The sequence below is a fragment of the Nicotiana tomentosiformis genome, chromosome 7 (genome assembly GCF_000390325.3).
Source record: "Nicotiana tomentosiformis chromosome 7, ASM39032v3, whole genome shotgun sequence".
NCBI classification, from domain to species: domain Eukaryota; kingdom Viridiplantae; phylum Streptophyta; class Magnoliopsida; order Solanales; family Solanaceae; genus Nicotiana; species Nicotiana tomentosiformis.
In genome coordinates, this window is record NC_090818.1 from 24,752,534 (window position 1) to 24,773,314 (window position 20,781).

A 20,781-nucleotide genomic window follows, 5' to 3' on the forward strand; every position below is an offset into this window, starting at 1 on the left:
ACGACCTCAGAACTGGGATTTGAAGGTCCCAATAGGTTCGTATGTTGATTTTGGAATTGGGCATATGTTCGGATCGGGTTTTAGATGACCCGTGAGCGTTTCAGCGCATAAAGTTGAAAGTTATCTCATTGAAGGTTTTAAAGTTCTTTAAATTTGGTTTGAAGTAGGTATTGGTGTTATCGAGGTCCGTTTGGGGTTCTAAGACTGGGAATAGCTCCGTATGGTGATTTAAGACTTGCACACAAAATTTGGTATCATTCTGAGTTAGTTTACATACGATTTAGCGCATTCGGAGTGAGTTGGAAGAACTTGAAGTTCATAAGTTGATTTGATTTGATTTGGAGTGTAATCCTTAGTTTTTATGTTATTTCACGTGTTCTGAGGGTTCGAGCGAGTCTGTTTTACGATTTCTAACATGTTGGTATGTTTGGACGAGGTCTCGGGGGCCTCGGATTCCATTCGTACGAAGCGCAGAACTAGTTTGGACTTGGAAGAATTTCTAAAGCAGCAGGGCTTCTAGTGCGTTTGCACCTGTGAAGAATTGGCCGCAGGTGCGGCAACACAGATGCGGCTGGTTAGCCGCAGTTGCGAATTTGGGCTGTGTGTGCTCATGTCCGTAGGTGCACCACCGTAGAAGTGGTCAGTGGTCTGCAAAAGTGGCCTTGAGCTGGAGGGGAAGTGGCGCAGGTGCAAGGACTCGACTGCATCTGCGAGCCCGCAGATGCGAATAGGGCATCGTAGAAGAGGAAGGAGGCCAGCTGGGGAGGGCCGCATATGCGATGCATTTTTCGAAGATGCGGAGCCGCAGAAGCGGAACCACTGAGAGGCAGAAGGGTGCATTTAAGTCGGGACTTAGGTTATTTTGGCTTATTTCTTTCATCTCTTGGGCGATTTTTGAGCTCTTTCAAGAGGGGTTTTACCAGGCTATTGAAGGTAAATAATTTCTATCTAATGTAAGTTAAATACATAGATTATGGGTAGATTTTAACATGTAAAATTGTGAAAATTATGGATTTAGTTGAAAAATCTAGATTTTGATAAAAATTGGATTTAACCATGAAAATGATTATGGAATTGGGTGAAAATTGTATTTGAGTTCATGAGGTTATGAGTAACAATTATCTTCGAACATTTCCAAAATCTAGACGAATTTTAAGAATCTTCCAATTTGGGTTGGGTAATTACTCTAATAGCAAAATTTTGAAGTTTTGAGTATATATTGATTAAATTATATAATATTTGGCTGGTTTTGGGTTGTTTGGCACCAAGTTGAGGATTTAGAGCGTATTTATTGACCGGAAGTGAGCTTAAGAACGAGGTAAGTCTCTTGCCTAACCTTGTAAGAGTGAACTCATCCTCTTAGATGTATTTTTGTTGTTAATTACTTGTGTGGGGAGCTACGTACGCACTAGGTGACGAGGGTCCGTGCGTAGCTATATTCCATGAGATGTCCGGGTAGTCTTAGATTAACATCATGCTTTAATTGTATTGTCATGTTTGTTATGCATATTAATTATCTTAAATAGAGTTGAGACTAGAGATTTTAAAGTTGAAAACTTCCAATTTAGATTTCTTATTTTGGAGAAAAGAAATGAAGAATACTTAATAACTCTGAGAAATCCATGTCTTCTCGCGTCGCAAGTACTTCTGTGAGCGAGGTAAACTTCTCTATTCTCATGGGAGCGGGTCGTTCGCCTCTGCAGTATAATAGATGCATCTATGGTTCGTACCGTTCGACCCTCGGCAGTGCACACAGTATTTTGGATCGGACCATATGACCTTGACATAAATCGTGTGTGATAATACTCGGAACTCGATTACACTTGATATTATGTTATGGCTTGAGAGGTATAATTTATTTAATGACCGAAAGTGATTTGGAACTAGTATGTGTTAGATGAATATTTTGGAATTTATTATCAGTAAAGAATTATTTATTCACTGTCTGCTATTGTGTTATTATTATTATTTCCATATTCCATGCATGTTTAGAATTTCTGCATTTTATTATTGGCCCATAGTAAGTGTCGATATCGACCCCTCGTCACTATTTTTTCGAGTTTAGACTAGATATTTACTTGGTATATGTTGTTTATGTACTCACGTCACACTTCTGCACTAATGGTGTAGGATCTGAGGCAGGTGCATCTGGCAATCATTACGGCGTGCACCCCCGATACCCCAAGGCTTAGTGATGAGCTATTTTCCGAGTCTGTTCTGCAGCACCCGGAGTCTCTTTTTTGCATTTTCTGTCTCTCTATTCTGTTTCAGACAGTAGTTTAATGCTTTGTATATTCTACTAGTGGCTCATACACTTGTGACACCAGGTCTTGGAAATATGCTAGTAGATATTTGATGGCTTGAGTATTTATGTCACCACACTTGCTCTTATATTTGTTTACGCTTTATTTTATTAAAATTTTCACCTCTTATTTACTTAATAAATAAAAATCAACTATTTTGAAATTGTTAAAAAGAATAAATACATGACCAGTTCATCGTTGGCTTGCCTAGCGGTGACGTTGGGCGCTATCACGGTCTATAGGAGAAATTGGGTCATGATAGAACTAGAACTCAACTCACTAATTGAATTGACAAAGCAAACATAACTTCAGTTGTTAAGATTAAACCAAAATATATTATGCGAACTAACACTGAACAACCGAACCATTGACTAGTAGTAATTGCTTAACTGACAAATCTTCAATAGTGACATTAACGATGAACTAAGCGGCTAGCTAATTTCGATTTGGACTAGCATAACACATTGGCAAGCGATATAATAAACCGGCTAAGTCGGACAATAAGAATTCCAAATATAACTATACTAACACATGGATCGGTCACATTCGAGCACTAATAATCAATAAAGACCAACAATTGAATATCAAAATTACAAAAGATGAATTTAAACCCAAAGCATGGCATGCTGGTTGAGAATAAGAAAAATAGAGCAAAAGGACGAGATTTGATATTTAGCACTACTCGAGATGACGATTTCGACCTTCGAGTACCCTTTTCTTAATGATAGATGATGGTTCGGCCATCCTTGAAACCACATCCTTGGCACCATCATCATATCACAAAGAAAAGAACCCTTAAGAGTCGGGGAGGAAAACTGTAGGAAGGTGTGGCAGTTCGGTGGTGGACGGCAGCAGAACGGTCGACGACGGCAGTGGTGCTTTAGGGGTGAATCTAGAGGGAAAGTGTAGATGTACTTGAGATATACATGTCTATATAACATCTGTAGGGTGTGGTGGTCTCGTGACTAATTCGAGAAAGAAAAGCGGAATATTTCGGTGGCTAGGGTTTCAGATTTGGCTGGATTTGTGAAGATTGGTGAAGATTTAGAGGATTTGGAGGTTGGAATCGGTAAGAGGAGGTTGAGATTAAGGGGGTGAAAGTTTGGTGGTGATTGGAGGTGGCCGTCCGTCGGTGGGCGATTTCCGGCGAGCGGCGAATAGTGGTGGTGGGCGGAGCTGGCAGAGGTCTAAGGGAGATGGGAGAGAGTGAAAAGAGAGAGGGAGAAGAGAAGAGGTAAGAGAAAAATTGGGCAAAATTTTAGGGATATAAGGCTTTAATGTAATGACTCGGTCAGTCATTTTAAAAGTTGTAGACCCATTCCACTATTTACTGCTCATTTTGTACTTTATAACTAATATATGACTTGCAGGAGAAATTGGTTTAGGTTCGGTGACGTTTTGGAATGAATTGGAACACTTAGTTCCAAGTTTTAAAGCTTAAGTTCAAATAGTGACCGGATGCCGACTTATATGCAAACAACCCCAAAATAAAATTTTGATGATTCTAACAGCCATGTATGGTGATTTTGGGCTTAGGAGTGTGTTCAGATTTTTATTTGGAATTCCGTAGTTAAATTAGGCTTGAAATGGCTAAAATAGGAAATTTAAGTTTGGAAGTTTGACCGGGGAGTTGACTTTTTGATATCGGGATCGTAATCCAGTTCTGAAAATTTTCATAGCTCCTTTATGTCATTTATGACATGTGTGCAAAATTTGAGATCAATCGGACTTGATTTGATAGGTTTCGACATCGAATGTAAAAGTTAGAAATTCTTAAGTTTCATTAAGCTTGAATTGGGGTGTGAAGTGTGATTTTAGTATTGTTGGACGTGATTTGAACACTCGACTAAGTTCGTATGGTGTTTTAGGATTGGTTGAAATGTTTGGTTGAGGTACCGGGGGCCTCGGGTGAGTTTCAGGGTGTATTTTGAGTGAGTACGGGCTTTTCGACACTCTAATATTGTTCTGGGGATCTTTGGAAGTGCAGACCGCACATTTTGGGAGTGCTGACGCAAAAGGGAAGTGCGGACATCTGTAGAGAAAGTTATGGCCAAAATACTAAAGTCTGGCAGTACAGTCACCAAGAGAGTGTGACCGCACAATTATTGTGCGACCGCAGGAGCTGGGATGTGCGGCCGTACTAGGAATTATGCGGCCGCACATGGTGAGTTCAGAGAATGTACTATACAACCGAGGCCTAGGGTATTATTTCATTTTTGGGATCTAGAGAGCTCGGTTTGTGACGATTTTTTGTGGGTTTTCAAGAAATTCATCGGGGTAAGTGATTCTAACTCAAATTTGGTTAGCATACATGAATATATCATTGTTTTCATCATCCAATTAGTATTTTGAGATGGAAATTTGGAGGAAATTGTAAAAATTTCATAAAATGAATTTTTGTGATTTGAATGTCGATTCGAAGTTGGATTTGAGTGGAAGTATTATGTTTGGACTCGTAATTGAATGGGTTGTCGGATTTTGTGAGTTTCGTCAGATTCTGAGATGTGGGCCCCACGGGCAAATCTTTTGAGTAAATTTCGGATTTTTATTGAAAAATATAGTATTTTCTTATGGAATTGATTCTATAATTTTTGTTGACTGTATCGAATTAATTATGACTAGATTCGAGTCGATTAGAGTCGGAAAATCAAGGAAAATGCATACTACTTGATTAAATTGGAGCAAGTCGAGGTAAGTGACTTGTCTAACCTTGTGTGGGGAAAATTTTCCCTAGGATTGGTATTGATGTGATAATTGTAATGTGATGAAAGTTGTGTATATGAGGTGACGAGTATGTACACGGGCTAAATGTGAAAGATTATATTTTTAAATTGTGTAGATCACTGTTGCATATTAATTAAATTATTAAATCTTGTTATATTCTCCATCATTGTTCTGATTTATAACTTTAAATTTGCTTGACTTTCCCCTGCTAATTATTTTTACATGTTAAGCTAAAACTTGGTTTCTTTTATTCTGTGCATTATTTGAAGGTGAAATTTCTTTAATTTAAATATTATTAATATGAAGTATTTGATATTTTAAATTTGAAACTGAGGCAACATATTAAAAAAAATTTAAATATTATTTTTGCTGAGTTATTACATTCCCGAATATTTTGTGAGATTTTTGTACTCATTGTGATTGAGTCGTGAGCTCCCTATTATGGAAAATATTATAGATGTTATTTATTTTGGCAAATTAAAATATTTGGGCACTTGAGGTGCAAATTGTGATATATTGTGATATTGATACGCATGCGGTGGTATAAGGTCTGGGTGTTGAAACGCATGAGGTGAGATAAGGGTTGCTTGATACGCGTGGCTAGTAGGGGAACTACTAAAAGTCATGCGGTGTGATAAGGGTACCTAAAATGCGGGATGCTATTTCGAAAAAAATATTTTTCTTTAAAATTAAATGTGAAGGCTCCCGCGGTGATATAAGGAAATGAGATATTGTGAATTTATTTATGATTTGGGACTACGAGGCGGTACCTCGGGAGTGCCCTTGTTGATATTGATTTATGGCCGTAGTTGCCTTTGATTATTGTTATGATTTCCTTAAATTAGAAAAGAAATTAGTTTTGTTTCCACGAGGTATTATTTGCCATTATTTTGCGTAGTTAATTGGTGACATACTACTTACTTGATTCATTTCAATTGTCATTTCATTTTTATTATATTGTTAAACATTTCACCTTGTCTTTTATTATTCCAGTAGGGCCTGACATGACCTTGTCACTACTCTACCAAGGTTAGGCTTGGCACTTATTGGGTACCGCTGTGGTATACTCATACTACGCTTCTGCACATCTTTTTGTGCAGATCCAGGTACATTCTACCAGTCCAGACATTAGTGAGCTACCTATGTACAGAGACTTCGAGGTATATCTGCCAGTATCCGCAGACTCCGGAGTCCCCTTCTATCATTATTATGTTGCTTCCTTATTTTCCTTAGACCCTGATATATATAGATACACTGAGGATAAATTCTTAGAAACTTTTGACTTATTCCTACCCGGTTTTGGGAGTTGAAATTATGTGAATTTGAAGATTATTTATTTCAGATTTTTATTGTTATTCTGCATTGATAGGCTTACCTAGTCTTAGAGACTAGGTGCCATCACAACATCCTACGGAGGAAATTTGGGGTCATGACAAGTTGGTATTAGAGATATAGGTTCATAGGTATTATGATTCACAAGCAGGTTTAGTAGAGTCTTGCGGATCAGTACGGAGACGTCTGTACTTATCTTCGGGAGGCTATGGAACTGTTAGGAAAATATTCGCTTCTTTGATTCCTCATCGTGCGCACTGTTGACTTCAAAGTTCTAAACCATTGTCTTTCTATTCTCTCACAGATGGTGAGGACACGCACAACTGGATCCGATGATTAGACTCTCGTGCCCCCTGTTGGAGCCGCAAGAGGCCGGGGCTGGGACCGGCACCGGGACCGGGACCGGGGCAGAGGCCGAGAAAGACCACATGGTGCGGCCAGAGCACCTGCGCGAGCTGCTGCAACAGAGCCACCAGTAGCTCCAGTTGGAGAACAGGCAATTGAGATGCCTGTTACTACTCCTGCACTTCAAGAGACCCTTGCCCTGTTATTGAGCATGTTTGGCACTCTAGCTCAGGCAGGGTTAATTCCACTTGCTCCTGCCACATCTCAAGCCGGGGAGGAGCACAGACTCCCGCCGCCCGTACCCTAGAGCCACGGGCCCAAATTGACCATGCCCCAGAGGTTATACCAGTGCAGCCAGTTATCCCAGTTTGGCCTAAGATTAGGACAACAGTTTCAGAGGGGGAGCAGCTCACGATCAAGAGGTACAAAAAGTACCACCCTCCCACTTTTAGCGGTTTAGCTTCAGAGGATGCTCAGGGTTTTCTGGAGGAATGTCACTGTATCCTCCGTACTATGGGTATTGTGGATTCCAGTGGGGTTTCTTTCATGGCATTTCAGCATAGAGGAGCAGCCTACCAGTGATGGCGGGCATATGAGTTGGATAGTCCGGCTGAGGCAGCTTCACTTACTTGGACTCAACTTTCAGATATGTTCTTAAAGGAGTATGTTCCTCAGAGTCTTAGAGATGCATGGCACGCAGAGTTTGAGCAGTTGCGCCAGGGTTCTATGACTATGTCGGAATATGCGATCTGATTCGGTGATATGGCTAGGCATGCACCAGCCTTAGTTGCTACTGTTCGAGAGCGGGTTCGCAGATTTATTGAAGGTCTCCACCCTAGTATCAGATTCAGTATGGCCTGAGAGCGAAAGGTGGACATCATATACCAACAGGTGGTGTCAATTGCTAGGAGATTGGAAGGTATCCGGATCCGGGAGAGGGAAGAGAGGGAAGCTAAGAGACCCTGAGATTCTGGCACATATAATAATTCTCGTGCCCCAGCTGCAGCCCGTCATGGTAGAGGTTATGTGAACCGTCATATTCATTCAGCACTTCCAACTTCCAGTAGTATTCCGGCTACTCCCAGACCTCAGATTCCATATTATGCACCGCCAGTGTCTTATGTACCTCCTATATGGGGTGCCTTCAGTGGGCAGTCTAGTCAATGAGGCCCGAGCCAGTCCCAGCAGCCACGTCCTCCGAGGGCTTTTTTTGAGTATGGTGACACTCGACATATCATGAGGGATTGCCCCAGACTTAGGAGGGGTGCACCTCCACAGATTTCTTAGGCCCCACCTATTCTACAGGGCCCTCATGTTTCTCATGCCATGATTACTGCACCAGTTGCCACTCCACCTGTACAGCCAGCTAGAGGTGGAGGTCGGACAGGTAAAGGTCGCCCTAGAGGGGAGGCCAGGCCAGATATTATGCCCTTCTTTCTAGGACAGAGGTCGTTGCATCCGATTCTATTATCACAAGTATTATTCCGGTCTGTCATAGAGATGCATCAGTCTTATTTGATCCAGGCTCCACTTATTCTTATGTTTTATCTTATTTTGCCCCGTATTTGGGCGTATCCCGTGATTACTTGAGTTCTTATGTTTATGTATCTACACCCGTAGGTGAATCTATTATTGTGGAGCGCGTGTATCAGTCGTGTTTAATTATTATCAGTGGTTTTGAGACCAGAGCTGATTTATTATTGTTAAGTATGGTGGATTTCGATATTATTTTGGGCATGGACTGGTTTTTGCCCTGTCACGCTATTCTTGATTGTTACGCTAAGACGGTGACATTGGCTATGCCGGGTCTACCGTGGCTAGAGTGGAGAGGTACCTCAGATCATGCTCCTAGCAGGGTTGTTTCATTTCTTAAAGCTCAACGAATGGTTGAGAAGGGGTGTGATGCGTATCTGGCCTATGTGAGAGATGTTAGTATTGATACTCCTACCGTAGAGTTAGTTCCTATAGTAAGGGATTTTCCTGATGTATTTCCAGCGGATCTTCCGGGTATGCCACCCGACAGGGATATTGACTTTGGCATTGATTTGTTACCGAGCAATCAGCCCATTTCTATTCCACCATATCATATGGCCCCAGCAGAGTTGAAAAAATTAAAATAATAGTTACAATAGTTTCTTGATAAGGGCTTCATTCAGCCCAGTGTATCGCCTTGGGTGCTCCTATCTTATTTGTGAAGAAGAAGGATGGTTCTATGCGGATGTGTATTGATTACCGCCAGCTGAACAAGGTTACAATAAAGAACAAGTATCCATTGCCACGTATTAATGACCTATTTGATCAGCTTCAGGGTGCCAGGGTATTCTCTAAAATTGACTTGCGTTCAGGCTATCATCAGTTGAAGATTGGGGAACCAGATATCTCGAAGACTGCTTTTAGGACTCGGTATGGTCATTATGAGTTCCTTGTAATGTCATTTGGGCTAACCAACGCCCCAGCAGCATTTATGCACTTAATGAACAGTGTATTTCAGCCCTATCTTGACTCTTTCGTCATTATATTTATTGATGACATTCTGGTGTATTCCTGGAGTCAGGAGGATCATGAGCAGCACTTGAGAACTGTGCTTCAGACTTTGAGAGAAAAGAAGTTATATGCAAAATTTTCAAAGTGTGAATTCTAGCTTAATTCAATGGGAGTTTTGGGTCATATAGTTTCGTGCGAGGGGATCAAGTTAGATCCAAAGAAGATTGAAGCAGTGTAGAGTTGGTCCAGACTGTCCTCAGCTACGGAGATCCGTAGTTTCCTTGGTTTGATAGGGTATTATCGCCGATTTGTAGAGGGTTTCTCTTCTATTGCTGCACCTATGACCAAATTGACCCATAAGGGTGCTCCGTTCAGGTGGACCGAGGAATGTGAGGAGAGCTTCCAAAAGCTCAAGATAGCTTTAACTACAGCCCCAGTATTGGTATTACCTACAGGTTCAGGGTCTTATACTGTGTATTGTGATGCGTCGCGTATTGGTCTCCATGCAGTGTTGATGCAAGACGAGAGGGTGATTGCCTATGCGTCCAGACAGTTAAAGGTATATGAGAAGAATTATTCGGTCCATGACCTTGAGTTAGCAACTATTGTTCATGTCTTGAAGATTTGGCGCCATTATTTGTACGGTGTCCATTGTGAGGTCTACACCGATCACCGGAGTCTACAGCATCTGTTTAAATAGAAGGATCTTAATTTGCGACAGCGAAGATGGTTGGAGTTGCTTAAGGATTATGATATCACCATTCTCTATCATCCTGGAAAGGCCAATGTAGTGGCCGATGTCTTGAGTCGTAAGGCGGAGAGTTTGGGCAGCTTAGCATATTTACCGGTAGCATAGAGGCCTTTAGCCTTGGATGTTCAGGCCTTAGCCAACCAGTTTGTCAGGTTGGATATTTTCGAGCCGAGCCGAGTTTTGGCTTGTGTGGTTTCTCAGTCTTCTCTTTATGATCGTATTAGAGAGAGTCAGTACGATGACCCCCATCTACTTGTCCTTAAGGACATAGTTCAGCACGGTGATGCCAAGGAAGTCACTATTGTAGACGACGGTGTATTACGGATGCAGGACATGCTATGTGTGCCTAATGTAGATGGTTTGCGTGAGTTTATTCTCCAAGAGGCTTACAGTTCGCGATACTCCATTCATTCGAGTGCTACAAAGATGTATCAAGACCTGAGACAACACTATTGGTAGAGGCAGATGATGAAAGACATAGTGGAGTATGTAGCTCGGTGTCTCAATTGTCAGCAGGTAAAATATGAGCATCAGCGGCCAGGTGGATTGCTTCAGAAGTTAGAAATTCCGGAGTGAAAATGGGAGCGGATCACTATGGATTTTGTTGTTGGGCTTCCACAGACTCAGCGGAAGTTTGATGCAGTTTGGGTGATTGTGGATAGGCTGACTAAGTCAGCTCATTTTATTCCTATGATAACTACCTATTCATCTGAGCAATTGGCTCAAGTTTATATTCACGTGATTGTCAAACTTCATGGCATACTGGTATCTATCATCTCTGACCGGGGTACGTAGTTTACCTCATGGTTTTAGAGGGTTGTATAATGAGAGTTGGGTACTCGTGTGGAGTTGAGTACAACATTTCACCCTCAGACAGACGGGCAGTCCGAATGCACAATTCAGATATTGGAGGATATGCTTCGTGCGTGTGTGATAGATTTTGGGGGTGCTTGGGATCAGTTCTTACCACTTGTGGAGTTTACTTACAACAACAGTTACCAGTCAAGCATTCAGATGGCTCCGTATGAGGCCTTATATGGTAGGCGGTACCGGTCTCCAGTGGGTTGGTTCGAGCCGGGCGAAGCTAGACTATTGGGTACAGACTTGGTTCAGGATGCCTTGGAAAAGGTTAAATTGATTAAGGATCGACTTCGTACAGCCCAATCTAGACAAAAGAGTTATGCGGATCGGAAGGTTCGTGATGTTGCATTCATGGTTGGTGAGCGGGTCTTGCTCCGGGTTTCGCCTATGAAGGGTGTTATGAGGTTCGGAAAGAAGGGCAAGTTGAGCCCGAGGTATATCGGACCTTTTGATATTCTTGAGAGAGTTGGAAAGGTGGCTTACAGACTTACACTAACACCTAGTCTCTCTGTAGTTCATCTGGTATTCCATGTTTCTATACTACGGAAGTATCACGGCGATCCGTCTCATGTGTTAGACTTCAGTTCAGTTCAGTTGGACAAGGATCTATCTTATGTTGAGGAATCAGTGGTTGTTTTGGACAGGCAAGTTCGAAAGCTGAGGTCAAAGAACATTGCTTCCGTGAAGGTGCAGTGAAGAGGCCAGCCAGAAGGAGAAGCAACTTGGGAGACCGAGCAGGATATGTGTAGCCATTATCCCCATCTTTTCACCATTTCAGGTATGTCTCTATGCTCGTTCGAGGACGAATGATTATTTTAATAGGGGGAGGATGTAACGACCCGGCCAGTCGTTTTAAAAGTTGTATCCCCATTCCCCTATTTACACCTCATTCTGTACTTTAGAACTGATATATGACTTGCCGGAGAAATTGGTTTAGGTTCGGTGAGGTTTTAGAATAAATTGGAATACTTAGTTCCAAGTTTTAAAGCTTAAGTTCAAATAGTGACCAGATACTGACTTATATGAAATAACCCCGGAATAAAATTTTGATGATTCCAACAGCTCCGTATGGTGATTTTGGGCTTAGGAGTGTGATCGGATTTTAATTTGGAAGTCCGTAGTCAAATTAGGCTTGAAATGGCTAAAATAGGAAATTTAAGTTTGGAAGTTTGATCGGGAGTTGACATTTTGATATCGGGATCGTAATCTAGTTCTGAAAATTTTCATAGCTCGGTTATGTCATTTATGACTTATGTGCAAAATTTGAGGTCAATCGGACTTGATTTGATAGGTCTCGACATCGAATGTAGAAGTTAAAAATTCTTAAATTTCATTAAGCTTGGAATTAGTGTGTGAATTGTGATTTAATTATTGTTGGACGTGTTTTGAAGACTCGACTAAGTTCGTATGGTATTTTAGGATTAGTTGGTATATTTGGTTGAGGTCCCGGGGGCCTTGGGTGAGTTTCCGGGTGAGTTTTGATCGAGTGTGGGCTTTTCCACACTAATATTGTTCTAGGGGGCTTTGGAAGTGCGGACCACACATTTTGGGAGTGCTGAAGCAAAAGGGAAGTGCGAACCTCAGGGAAATTGTGCGGACCGCACAATTTTGTTTGCGGCCGCACTTCAGTCCGCAGAGGATTGTGCGGGTTGCACAATTTTGTGTGCGGCCGCACTCAGGAACTCTCAGATTCGATAGTCCGACTTCGGAAACTTATATCTTTTGATCCACAAGGAATTATGAGATGATTCAAAAAATGAAAGTTGTAGCCCTTCGTGTCTAGTTTCCAGATTGGTAAAGAAGTCATCATTTGGACATCTGTAGAGAAAGTTATGGCCAAAAAACTAAAGCCTGACAGTACAGTCACCAAGAGAATGCGGCCGCACAATTTTTGTGCGACCGCAGGAGCTGGGATGTGCGGCCGCACATGGTGAGTTCAGAGAATGCACTATACAACCGAGGACTAGGGTATTATTTTATTTTTGGGATCTAGAGAGCTCGGTTTGTGTTCTTCGTGGGTTTTTCAAGAAATTCATCGGGTAAGTAATTGTAACTCAGATTTGGTTAACATACATGTATATATCATTGTTTTCATCATCCAATTCGTATTTTGAGATGGAAATTTGGGAAAAATTATAGAAATTTTAAAAAATAAATTTTTGGGATTTGAATGTCGATTCGAAGTCGAATTTGAGTGGAACTAGTATGGTTAGACTCGTAATTGAATGGGTTGTCGGATTTTGTGAGTTTCGCCGGATTCTGAGACGTGGGCCCCATGGGCTTTTTTTGAGTTAATTTCAGATTTTTATTAAAAAATATAATATTTTCTTATGGAATTTATTCTGTAATTTTTGTTGACTGTATCGAATTAATTATGACTAGATTCGATTCGATTGGAGTCAGAAAATCGAGCAAAATACATACTACTTGATTAAATTGGAGCAAGTCGAGGTAAGTGACTTGTCTAACCTTGTGTGGGGGAAATTTTTCCTAGGATTGGTATTGATGTGATAATTGTAATGTGATAATAGCCGTGTATACGAGGTGACGAATGTGTACACTGGCTAAATATGAAAGATTATATTTTTAAATTGTGTAGATCAATGTTGCATATTAATTAAATTATTAAATCATGTTATATTCTCCATCATTGATCTGATTTATATACTTTAAATTTGCTTGACTTTTTCCGACTAATTGTTTTTACCTGTTTAGCTGAAATTTAGTTTCTTTTATTCTGTGCATTATTTGAAGGTGGAATTTCTTTAATTTAAATATTATTAATATGAAGTATTTGATATTTTAAATTTGGAACTGAGGCAACGTATTAAAAAAATTTAAATATTATTTTTGCTGAGTTATTTAATTCTCAAATATTTTGTGAGATTTTGGTACTCATTGTGATTGAGCCGTGAGCTCCCTGTTGTGAAAATATTGTTGATGTTGTTTATTTTGGCAAATTGAAATATTTGGGCACTTGAGGTGCAAATTGTGATATATTGTGATATTGATATGTATGCGGTGGTATAATATTTGGGTGTTAAAACGTATGCGGTGATATAAGGGTGGCTTGATACGCGTGGCTAGTTGGAAAACTAATAGAAGTCATGCGGTGTGATAAGGGTGGCTAAAACGCGAGATGCTATTTCGGAAAAAATATTTTTCTTTAAAATTAAATTTGAAAGCTCCCGCGGTGATATAAGGAAATGAGATATTGTGAATTTATTTATGATTTGGGACTACAAGGCGGTACCTCGGGAGTGCCCTTGTTGATATTGATTTATGGCCGCAGTTGCCTTTGATTATTGTTGTGATTTTCTTAAAGTTGAAAAAAATTCTGTTTTGTTTCCACGAGGTATTATTTGCCACTATTTTGCATAGTTAATTGGTGACATACTACTTACTTGATTTATTTCCATTGTCATTTCATTTTTATTATATTGTTAAATATTTCACCTTGTCTTTTATTATTCCAGTAGGGCCTGACCTGACCTCGTCATTACTCTACCGAAGTTAGGCTTGGCACTTACTGGGTATCACTGTGATGCACTCATACTACGCTTCTGCACATCTTTTTGTGCAGATCCAGGTACATCCTACCGGTCCAGAGATTAGTGAGCTACCTGTGTACGGAGACTTCGAGGTATATCTGCCAGCGTCCGCAGACTCCGGAGTCCCCTTCTATCATTATTATATTGCTTCCTTATTTTTCTTAAACCCTGATATATATAGATACATTAAGGATAAATTCTTAAAAGCTTGTGACTTATTCCTACCGGGTTTTGGGAGTTGAAATTATGTGAATTTAAAGATTATTTATTTCACATTTTTATTGTTACTCCGCATTGATAGGCTTACCTAGTCTTAGAGACTAGGTGCCATCACGACATCCTACGGAGGGAATTTGGGATCGTGACATTTAAGTACCTAGGACAGACAGTGAATGAGATCCTTTGGATCAAGATCGAATGGATGGGTAAGATTTGATCTTGCTTCATTTCTTGAAACGATGCCATTTTGAACCAGGTCTTGGCCAGCCATTTATTGGACTGGGTATGGGTGAATTAGGCTCAAATTTTGGGCCTGATTTGTGCATAATTCATTTGAAATGGGCATTAATCCAATCCCTTAAACCCCTTACCAAACTAATTAATAATCTAATGCTAAAGTCTATAAACACACACAATAAACCTAAAAATATATAATGTAGGAGAAATAGATAGAGCAAAAAATTAGATATTTACACGTGCATATTCTAGGTTATAGCTTATAGTCAATGTGCAGAATCAGAATAAAGATTGTCTTTCTTTTGATGTCATAGATTAGAGAATTCCCTCTTTCAAACGGCATGTATTCATGTCACAAATCTCATGTAAAATTTGCAATGAGTATGACTAAATTTTGACTCTTAAACTAGTACAGAGTATAAAAGGACAATATTTAATTGAGATGAAAGGAGTCGAGTATCTCAGCAAGGTCTAAGGAGTAAATAGTGGTGGCAAAGAGAAGACATTTTATAATAACCCGCCCATATTCAAAGCGAGTTGGGTGATATCTGTAGTTACATTGAACAACTTGTAAACAAGTAGAATGTGCACTTTAATTGAATAGAAAAAGCAGAAGAAAAAAAAAACTTGTACAAGCATGTGATGTTGCTCCTAGGTTGCCACTGGAGAAGATTTGACTGCAGCTTTAAAGATGGTATCAAAAGCGTAGTCAATGCAGGATTTCAACTTGTTTGGATCTATAAAACCTTTCTCCACTACCATTGCTATTCTTAGCTTATCCACATAACTCACCATTGTCACTGAACAACTCTGCCAAAAACAGAACATACAAATTGCTAAATGGTATATATTAATGATAGCAAAATGGATAAAGAAAATAATTATTCATCCATACTATCCATTAAAATATGAGTTGGATAATGAGTTTTTTAAAAATAGGTCAAATGTGGATTAGATCCATATTATCCACCTAAAAAATGAATAACCAATGGGTTTAATTTTTACATTTGCAAAAACACAAATTTGAGGTTTCTCAAGTTTGGCGAGACTAAGAGGGTGTTTGGATTGACTTTTAAGGTGGTCAAATCAGCTTTTAAGTTCTTTTTAGCTTTTTTCGGTGTTTGACAAAGTCAAAAAGTGCTTAAATTAAGTTTAAAAACTGCTTAAAGCAAGCCAAAAGCAGTAAGTTGGGCAACCCCAACTTCTTGTTTTTTGGCTTAAAAGTTATTTCTGCTGAAAAGCCACTTTTTTTAAGCCAATCCAAACGGGCTCTAAAAATTCTTCCAAACATGATCATATTTTAAAAAGTCATTGATAGTATGATATTTATATTATCCGCTTGTTAACCCATTTTCTATTCATATTATATATGAGTTAGGTCATATTTAATCTATTTCTACATTATCCGTTTTCAACTTGAATCCAACCCCACGTTTACCACCCCTAATCAATATAGTGGTATGAATATTTTAATGGAAAAGATTTAAAAGGATTAGAAAATAATTAAGGCACCTGTGGAGCACCAGTCACCATAAAATATAGTCCTTTTACAGGATGATTAGCCAAAGCCATCTCTTCCACTGGTCCTATCAGATTTGTCAGTCCCATGCTTGTGTTCTTCAATGATCCATGAATAAATCGAGCTGTTGCCTGAAATTTGAAATTACTTTCAAATGTTTCTCAACGATAAATCAAAACCAGAACGTAAAAGAATTTTAAGTAAATTACACCAAAAACACCTCTGTACATGTGATATAACACATACCTCAGGACCTCTTAGCTTTCTTAAGGTATCAAGAAATTTACTAGTAAGCCAAACAGAAGCAGAATTTCTTTTCCTGTCGATCATTCGATGAGCTTTTTGAACAAATGCAAGAGGATTAATTGAGGAGTGATCACGTTTAGCCAAATTAGTTAGCTTAGGTAAAGAGACAGGCAAAAAACTGAAATGATTTCCCCAAGGCATATCAGAATTAGGTTTGATCATATCATTCACTGACTTGTAACCCCCAAGAGCTCTAGTATTGAATAAAACGAGTGCAGTGCATTTTCCATTGCATGATTCTTGATTTACTCCTTGCATATATAATCTCGTTCCGTATTGCACTATCCCCGTTATCACATCGTTTATTGTCTGTCACAAATCACATCCAAGCTAGTTAAGAAGCTGATATTTTAATCGAATTAGGGAAAAATTAGATCTAGACACAACCACAAACTTAGCACAGGAATACATTTGACAAACTTTACTAATACCCGTTTTTAGGTTAGACAATTAGGGTGTGTTTGGTACGTTGGAAAATGCTTTACTAGAATAGTTTTCCTAGAAAATGAGTGATTTTGTCATTTATTTTCCCTTCTTTTAGTTGTGCTACATAACTAAAAAGAAAATAAGCAAGTGCTTTTTCTACGACATGAAAAAGTACTCATTTTGTTAAAATGATAGAAAATATTTTTTCTACATCTTGAAAAGAAAATACTCACTTTGTTGAAATGACAGAAAATACTTTTTACTGCATTTTGTTGAAATGAAAAAAAAATACTTTTTCTACATCATTAAAAAAAATACTTTTTTTTATTGAAATGAAAGAAAATAATTTTTTACATTATGAAAAAATTAATACTCATCATTTTGTTGAAATTAAAAAGAAAGTACTCTATCTACAACATGAAAAGAAAGTATTGTTAATAATATTTCTATTTAGGGTGGGGTAGGACAGGGTTGGGGGAGGATGGGTGGTTATGGTGGGATGGGGTATGGGGTATGGGTGGGGTGTGGGGTGGTTGGTGGTAGGGGTGTACATGGACCGGATTGGTTCGGTTTTTATCAAAACCAAACCAAACCAACTATATAGGTTTGGATTTGTTCGATTTTGTCGGATTTTTTCGATTTTCGGGTTTTTTGTTACTTAAATATTATTTCAATCTTACTTTGTTAAATATTTGATAAGTAAATATATATTTAGTAAAAATATAAAAAAATTGACAAACATATTATCGATTAAAATATTCTTATGGGAGAATTCTATTAGTAAGACATAATAGTTATTTTTTTAGTCGTCTGACAATAATTTATGTTAATGTATACTTTCAGGTTAACCGAATATAGTAATTAAACATAAAAAATAATATGATACCTAAATATTAATAATCACTTCACATTCGAAAAAGATTCAAGAATTTAATAGATTCCAACATATGATATGATTATGAAAGAACAAAGAGATAGACGCATTTCAGTAACACTTGATAAGAAAGTGATCATACAACCCATTATTTAAGGTCAATAAATATGGAGCACTTCATAATCTATTAAAATTTATATCTCGCAAGAGAATCCCAAATATTTCTAGATATTTTTTAAAGAAAACTCTATATAAAATCTTAAAAGTATATATAAAAATTAAATATTTATAGGTCGGGTTGGTTCGGGTTTTTTTACTCAATACCAAACCAAATCAAACCAAACCAAGTCGGGTTTTTTAATCGGTTTGGTGCCGTTTTTCGGTTCGATTTGTACACCCCTAGTTGGTGGGATAGGGAAGGTTGAAGAAGAGTTTTGGAAAATATTTTTCCTTTTTTCGAAAAATAATTTATATACACGGACAATATTTTGAAGTTTTTTACTTACCACGTTCAAACTGGCCTTGATTTGTTTATAATCAAGATAATCAAGAAGTAACATATAAGGATGAAATGTTTATACTTACCACGTTCAAACTGGCCTTGATTTGTTTAAGGCTATCAAGCGAAAATGTTTTGGTAGTAACAACAATCGGACGAAATTCTACTCCTTCATCACCAGATCGTATTGCCGTCCGATCATCTTCAACAAAAGTACCCTTCAAAATACTCTCTCCAAAATCATACACTGTATTCACAATCCCCTTGAAAAATCTAGGCACAACTTTTAAAACACTAAAAGCTTTATCTTTCGAACTCAAAGTCGTTCTTTGACGTGAAGGAAATGTTAAAGGAAGTGAAGGATTATCAACTCTTTGTAAACAAGAAAGAAGAGCTCCCATTAAAGAATAACCATCTCCAAGAGAATGATGAAGTTTAAAAATTATACTTCCAGCTGCATCATTTGTTGGGTATTTGAATATGTGAATTTCCCAAAATGGTCTATTTTGTGGGAATTGTTCCATGGCTAAGTTTGATATATAGTTGGAGAAACACTCATCGTAGAAATCGAGTGGTTTTTCACTTGGAAATATAGGGGTTTTAATATGGTCTTGGTAATTCACTTCCACTCGCTTCCATTTCCTTGTTCCTTTCTTTCCTGTCACCTATTTAGAAAACATAGGAACCTTCATTAACACATTTAAATTCAAAAGAATATGCCTGTATTGATAGAAAATAACTTTTACACTATGAGGCCACTTAAAGATAACTACATGGAACTAATTAATTATTCATAAAAAGTGAGGTTATTAGTAACTTGTAAAAAATAATGCATGTTATCTGCTACTGTAAAGAAATAAATTTTTGACCTAATTCAACCTCAAAAAGTAGCTCATGAGATAGATGATGATTGCACAAGACCGTATAAGGAGACTAATTACCCAACCCACAACCAATGTGGAACTTCTGACATCCTCATGCATGCCTAGGACCGAATATCTATATATAGTGTGAACAATATATCATAAGGGCCAAACATCGAGTAACTAATAATTTGGATGAGTCTGACTCTGATAGCATGCAGAAATGGATCTTGGGCATATCTCAACCCCAAAAGCTAGTCATGAGATAAGGATTATCCAAGGCCATATAACTAATGAGATCACTAATCCATCCCACAATTGATATGAGATTTCTAACCGTTACTAACATGTTAAAATATACTAAAAGTAAAATTCTTATATAGTAAAATTAAAGTTAAATCTTAAATGAAAAAGAGAGAAGTAAAAGGAAAGAGATAGTACCATGATTGAGGAAAATCGTGGATTTATAGGTACAAAGACATCCTTGAGTAAATTTAGGGGCAATGACTCTTCATATTCAATTGGAATTTTTGATTCCAAGACAGCAATAACACAGAGTGATAAGTTGGAGCTGTTTAAATATTGTGAGCTTGGACTTGCTGGCTCGAATGCTTCTTCTTCTAATGCTATATCCATTTTCTTGATTAATTCCTCACTATCTCATAAGTCAATTAGAGTACTCTATAACACTTAGTTTAGCATTTGGCATGTAAAATCACATATATATATAAATGCATATGGCAGGTTAAGGCTGATCTCGAAAATGAATATATCCTATTATGTGAAATAATGATGCTCAAGTTGAAAAAGTCTTTTTTGATCGGCTTTAAATTTAATTGTGATGGGGATATTTATTTGCTTTGATTGGACAATTATATTCCTACGTACAAGTTAAGTGCTTTTCGTGGTTCTTGTTCAAAAATGTGAGAGAAAACAACATATAAACTCTGGAGTAACATCTATCTTACGCGTATAGGAAGGAGGAATCCTTTTCACAACTGTTTTTTCAAGAAATTTATGTTCAAACACAACTGTTCGCAATGAATTTGTGCGAATCCGCTGCTTATTTGAGAGTTTGACATGTTTGTCTGGCTAAGTAATTACTTGATCAGCATGTAATTGGGTGTAATTGGAGAGGTGTAATTACACTCTCCAATTTTTAAGGGGGTGAGAATTTGTAGTAATTACACTGTGTAGTTACAAGGTTACTTTTGAATTTCTTTTCTTTTTCTTTTTATTTTAATTTATTTTCTTTATACCTTTTTATTTCCATTATTTTAATTTCTTTTTATTTTAATTCCACTTTTTAATTTTTAAATATATTTTCTGTGTACATTATTATCTTTTGTTTCTCTACCTTTACTTCTTGTGATTTCATGTAATTGCTTGTATATTTTATTTCTTATTTGTTTTATTTTTTTCATTTAGCGTAACTGCGTTATTATTCTAGTTTTTGAAACTACACCTCATAATATTAGAAATAATGA

At 38.0% G+C, this 20,781-nt stretch overlaps 1 protein-coding gene across 1 annotated transcript; it reads right to left on the reverse strand.

The window, feature by feature from the left end:
* Nucleotides 1–15,293: 15,293 nt before the first annotated feature.
* LOC104115931 (wax ester synthase/diacylglycerol acyltransferase 4-like) lies at nt 15,294–20,030 on the reverse strand. Its single transcript, XM_009626662.4, has 5 exons — nt 19,736–20,030; nt 18,518–19,096; nt 16,573–16,941; nt 16,320–16,457; nt 15,294–15,617 (listed from the first exon to the last, which is right to left on the reverse strand). The coding sequence occupies exons 1-5, from the start codon at nt 19,928–19,930 to the stop codon at nt 15,459–15,461; spliced, it is 1,440 nt and encodes a 479-aa protein (XP_009624957.1). The 5' UTR covers nt 19,931–20,030; the 3' UTR covers nt 15,294–15,458.
* Nucleotides 20,031–20,781: the final 751 nt, after the last annotated feature.

Bases quoted from the DNA above. Each gene is read 5' to 3' on its own strand.
- LOC104115931 (XM_009626662.4), bottom strand. From the start codon at position 19,930: ATGGATATAGCATTAGAAGAAGAAGCATTCGAGCCAGCAAGTCCAAGC. The intron at 19,097-19,735 runs GTACTATCTCTT...TTTTCTAAATAG, and splicing joins CACGATTTTCCTCAATCATG to GTGACAGGAAAGAAAGGAAC. The intron at 16,942-18,517 runs GTAAGTATAAAC...GATTTGTGACAG, and splicing joins TCAAGGCCAGTTTGAACGTG to ACAATAAACGATGTGATAAC.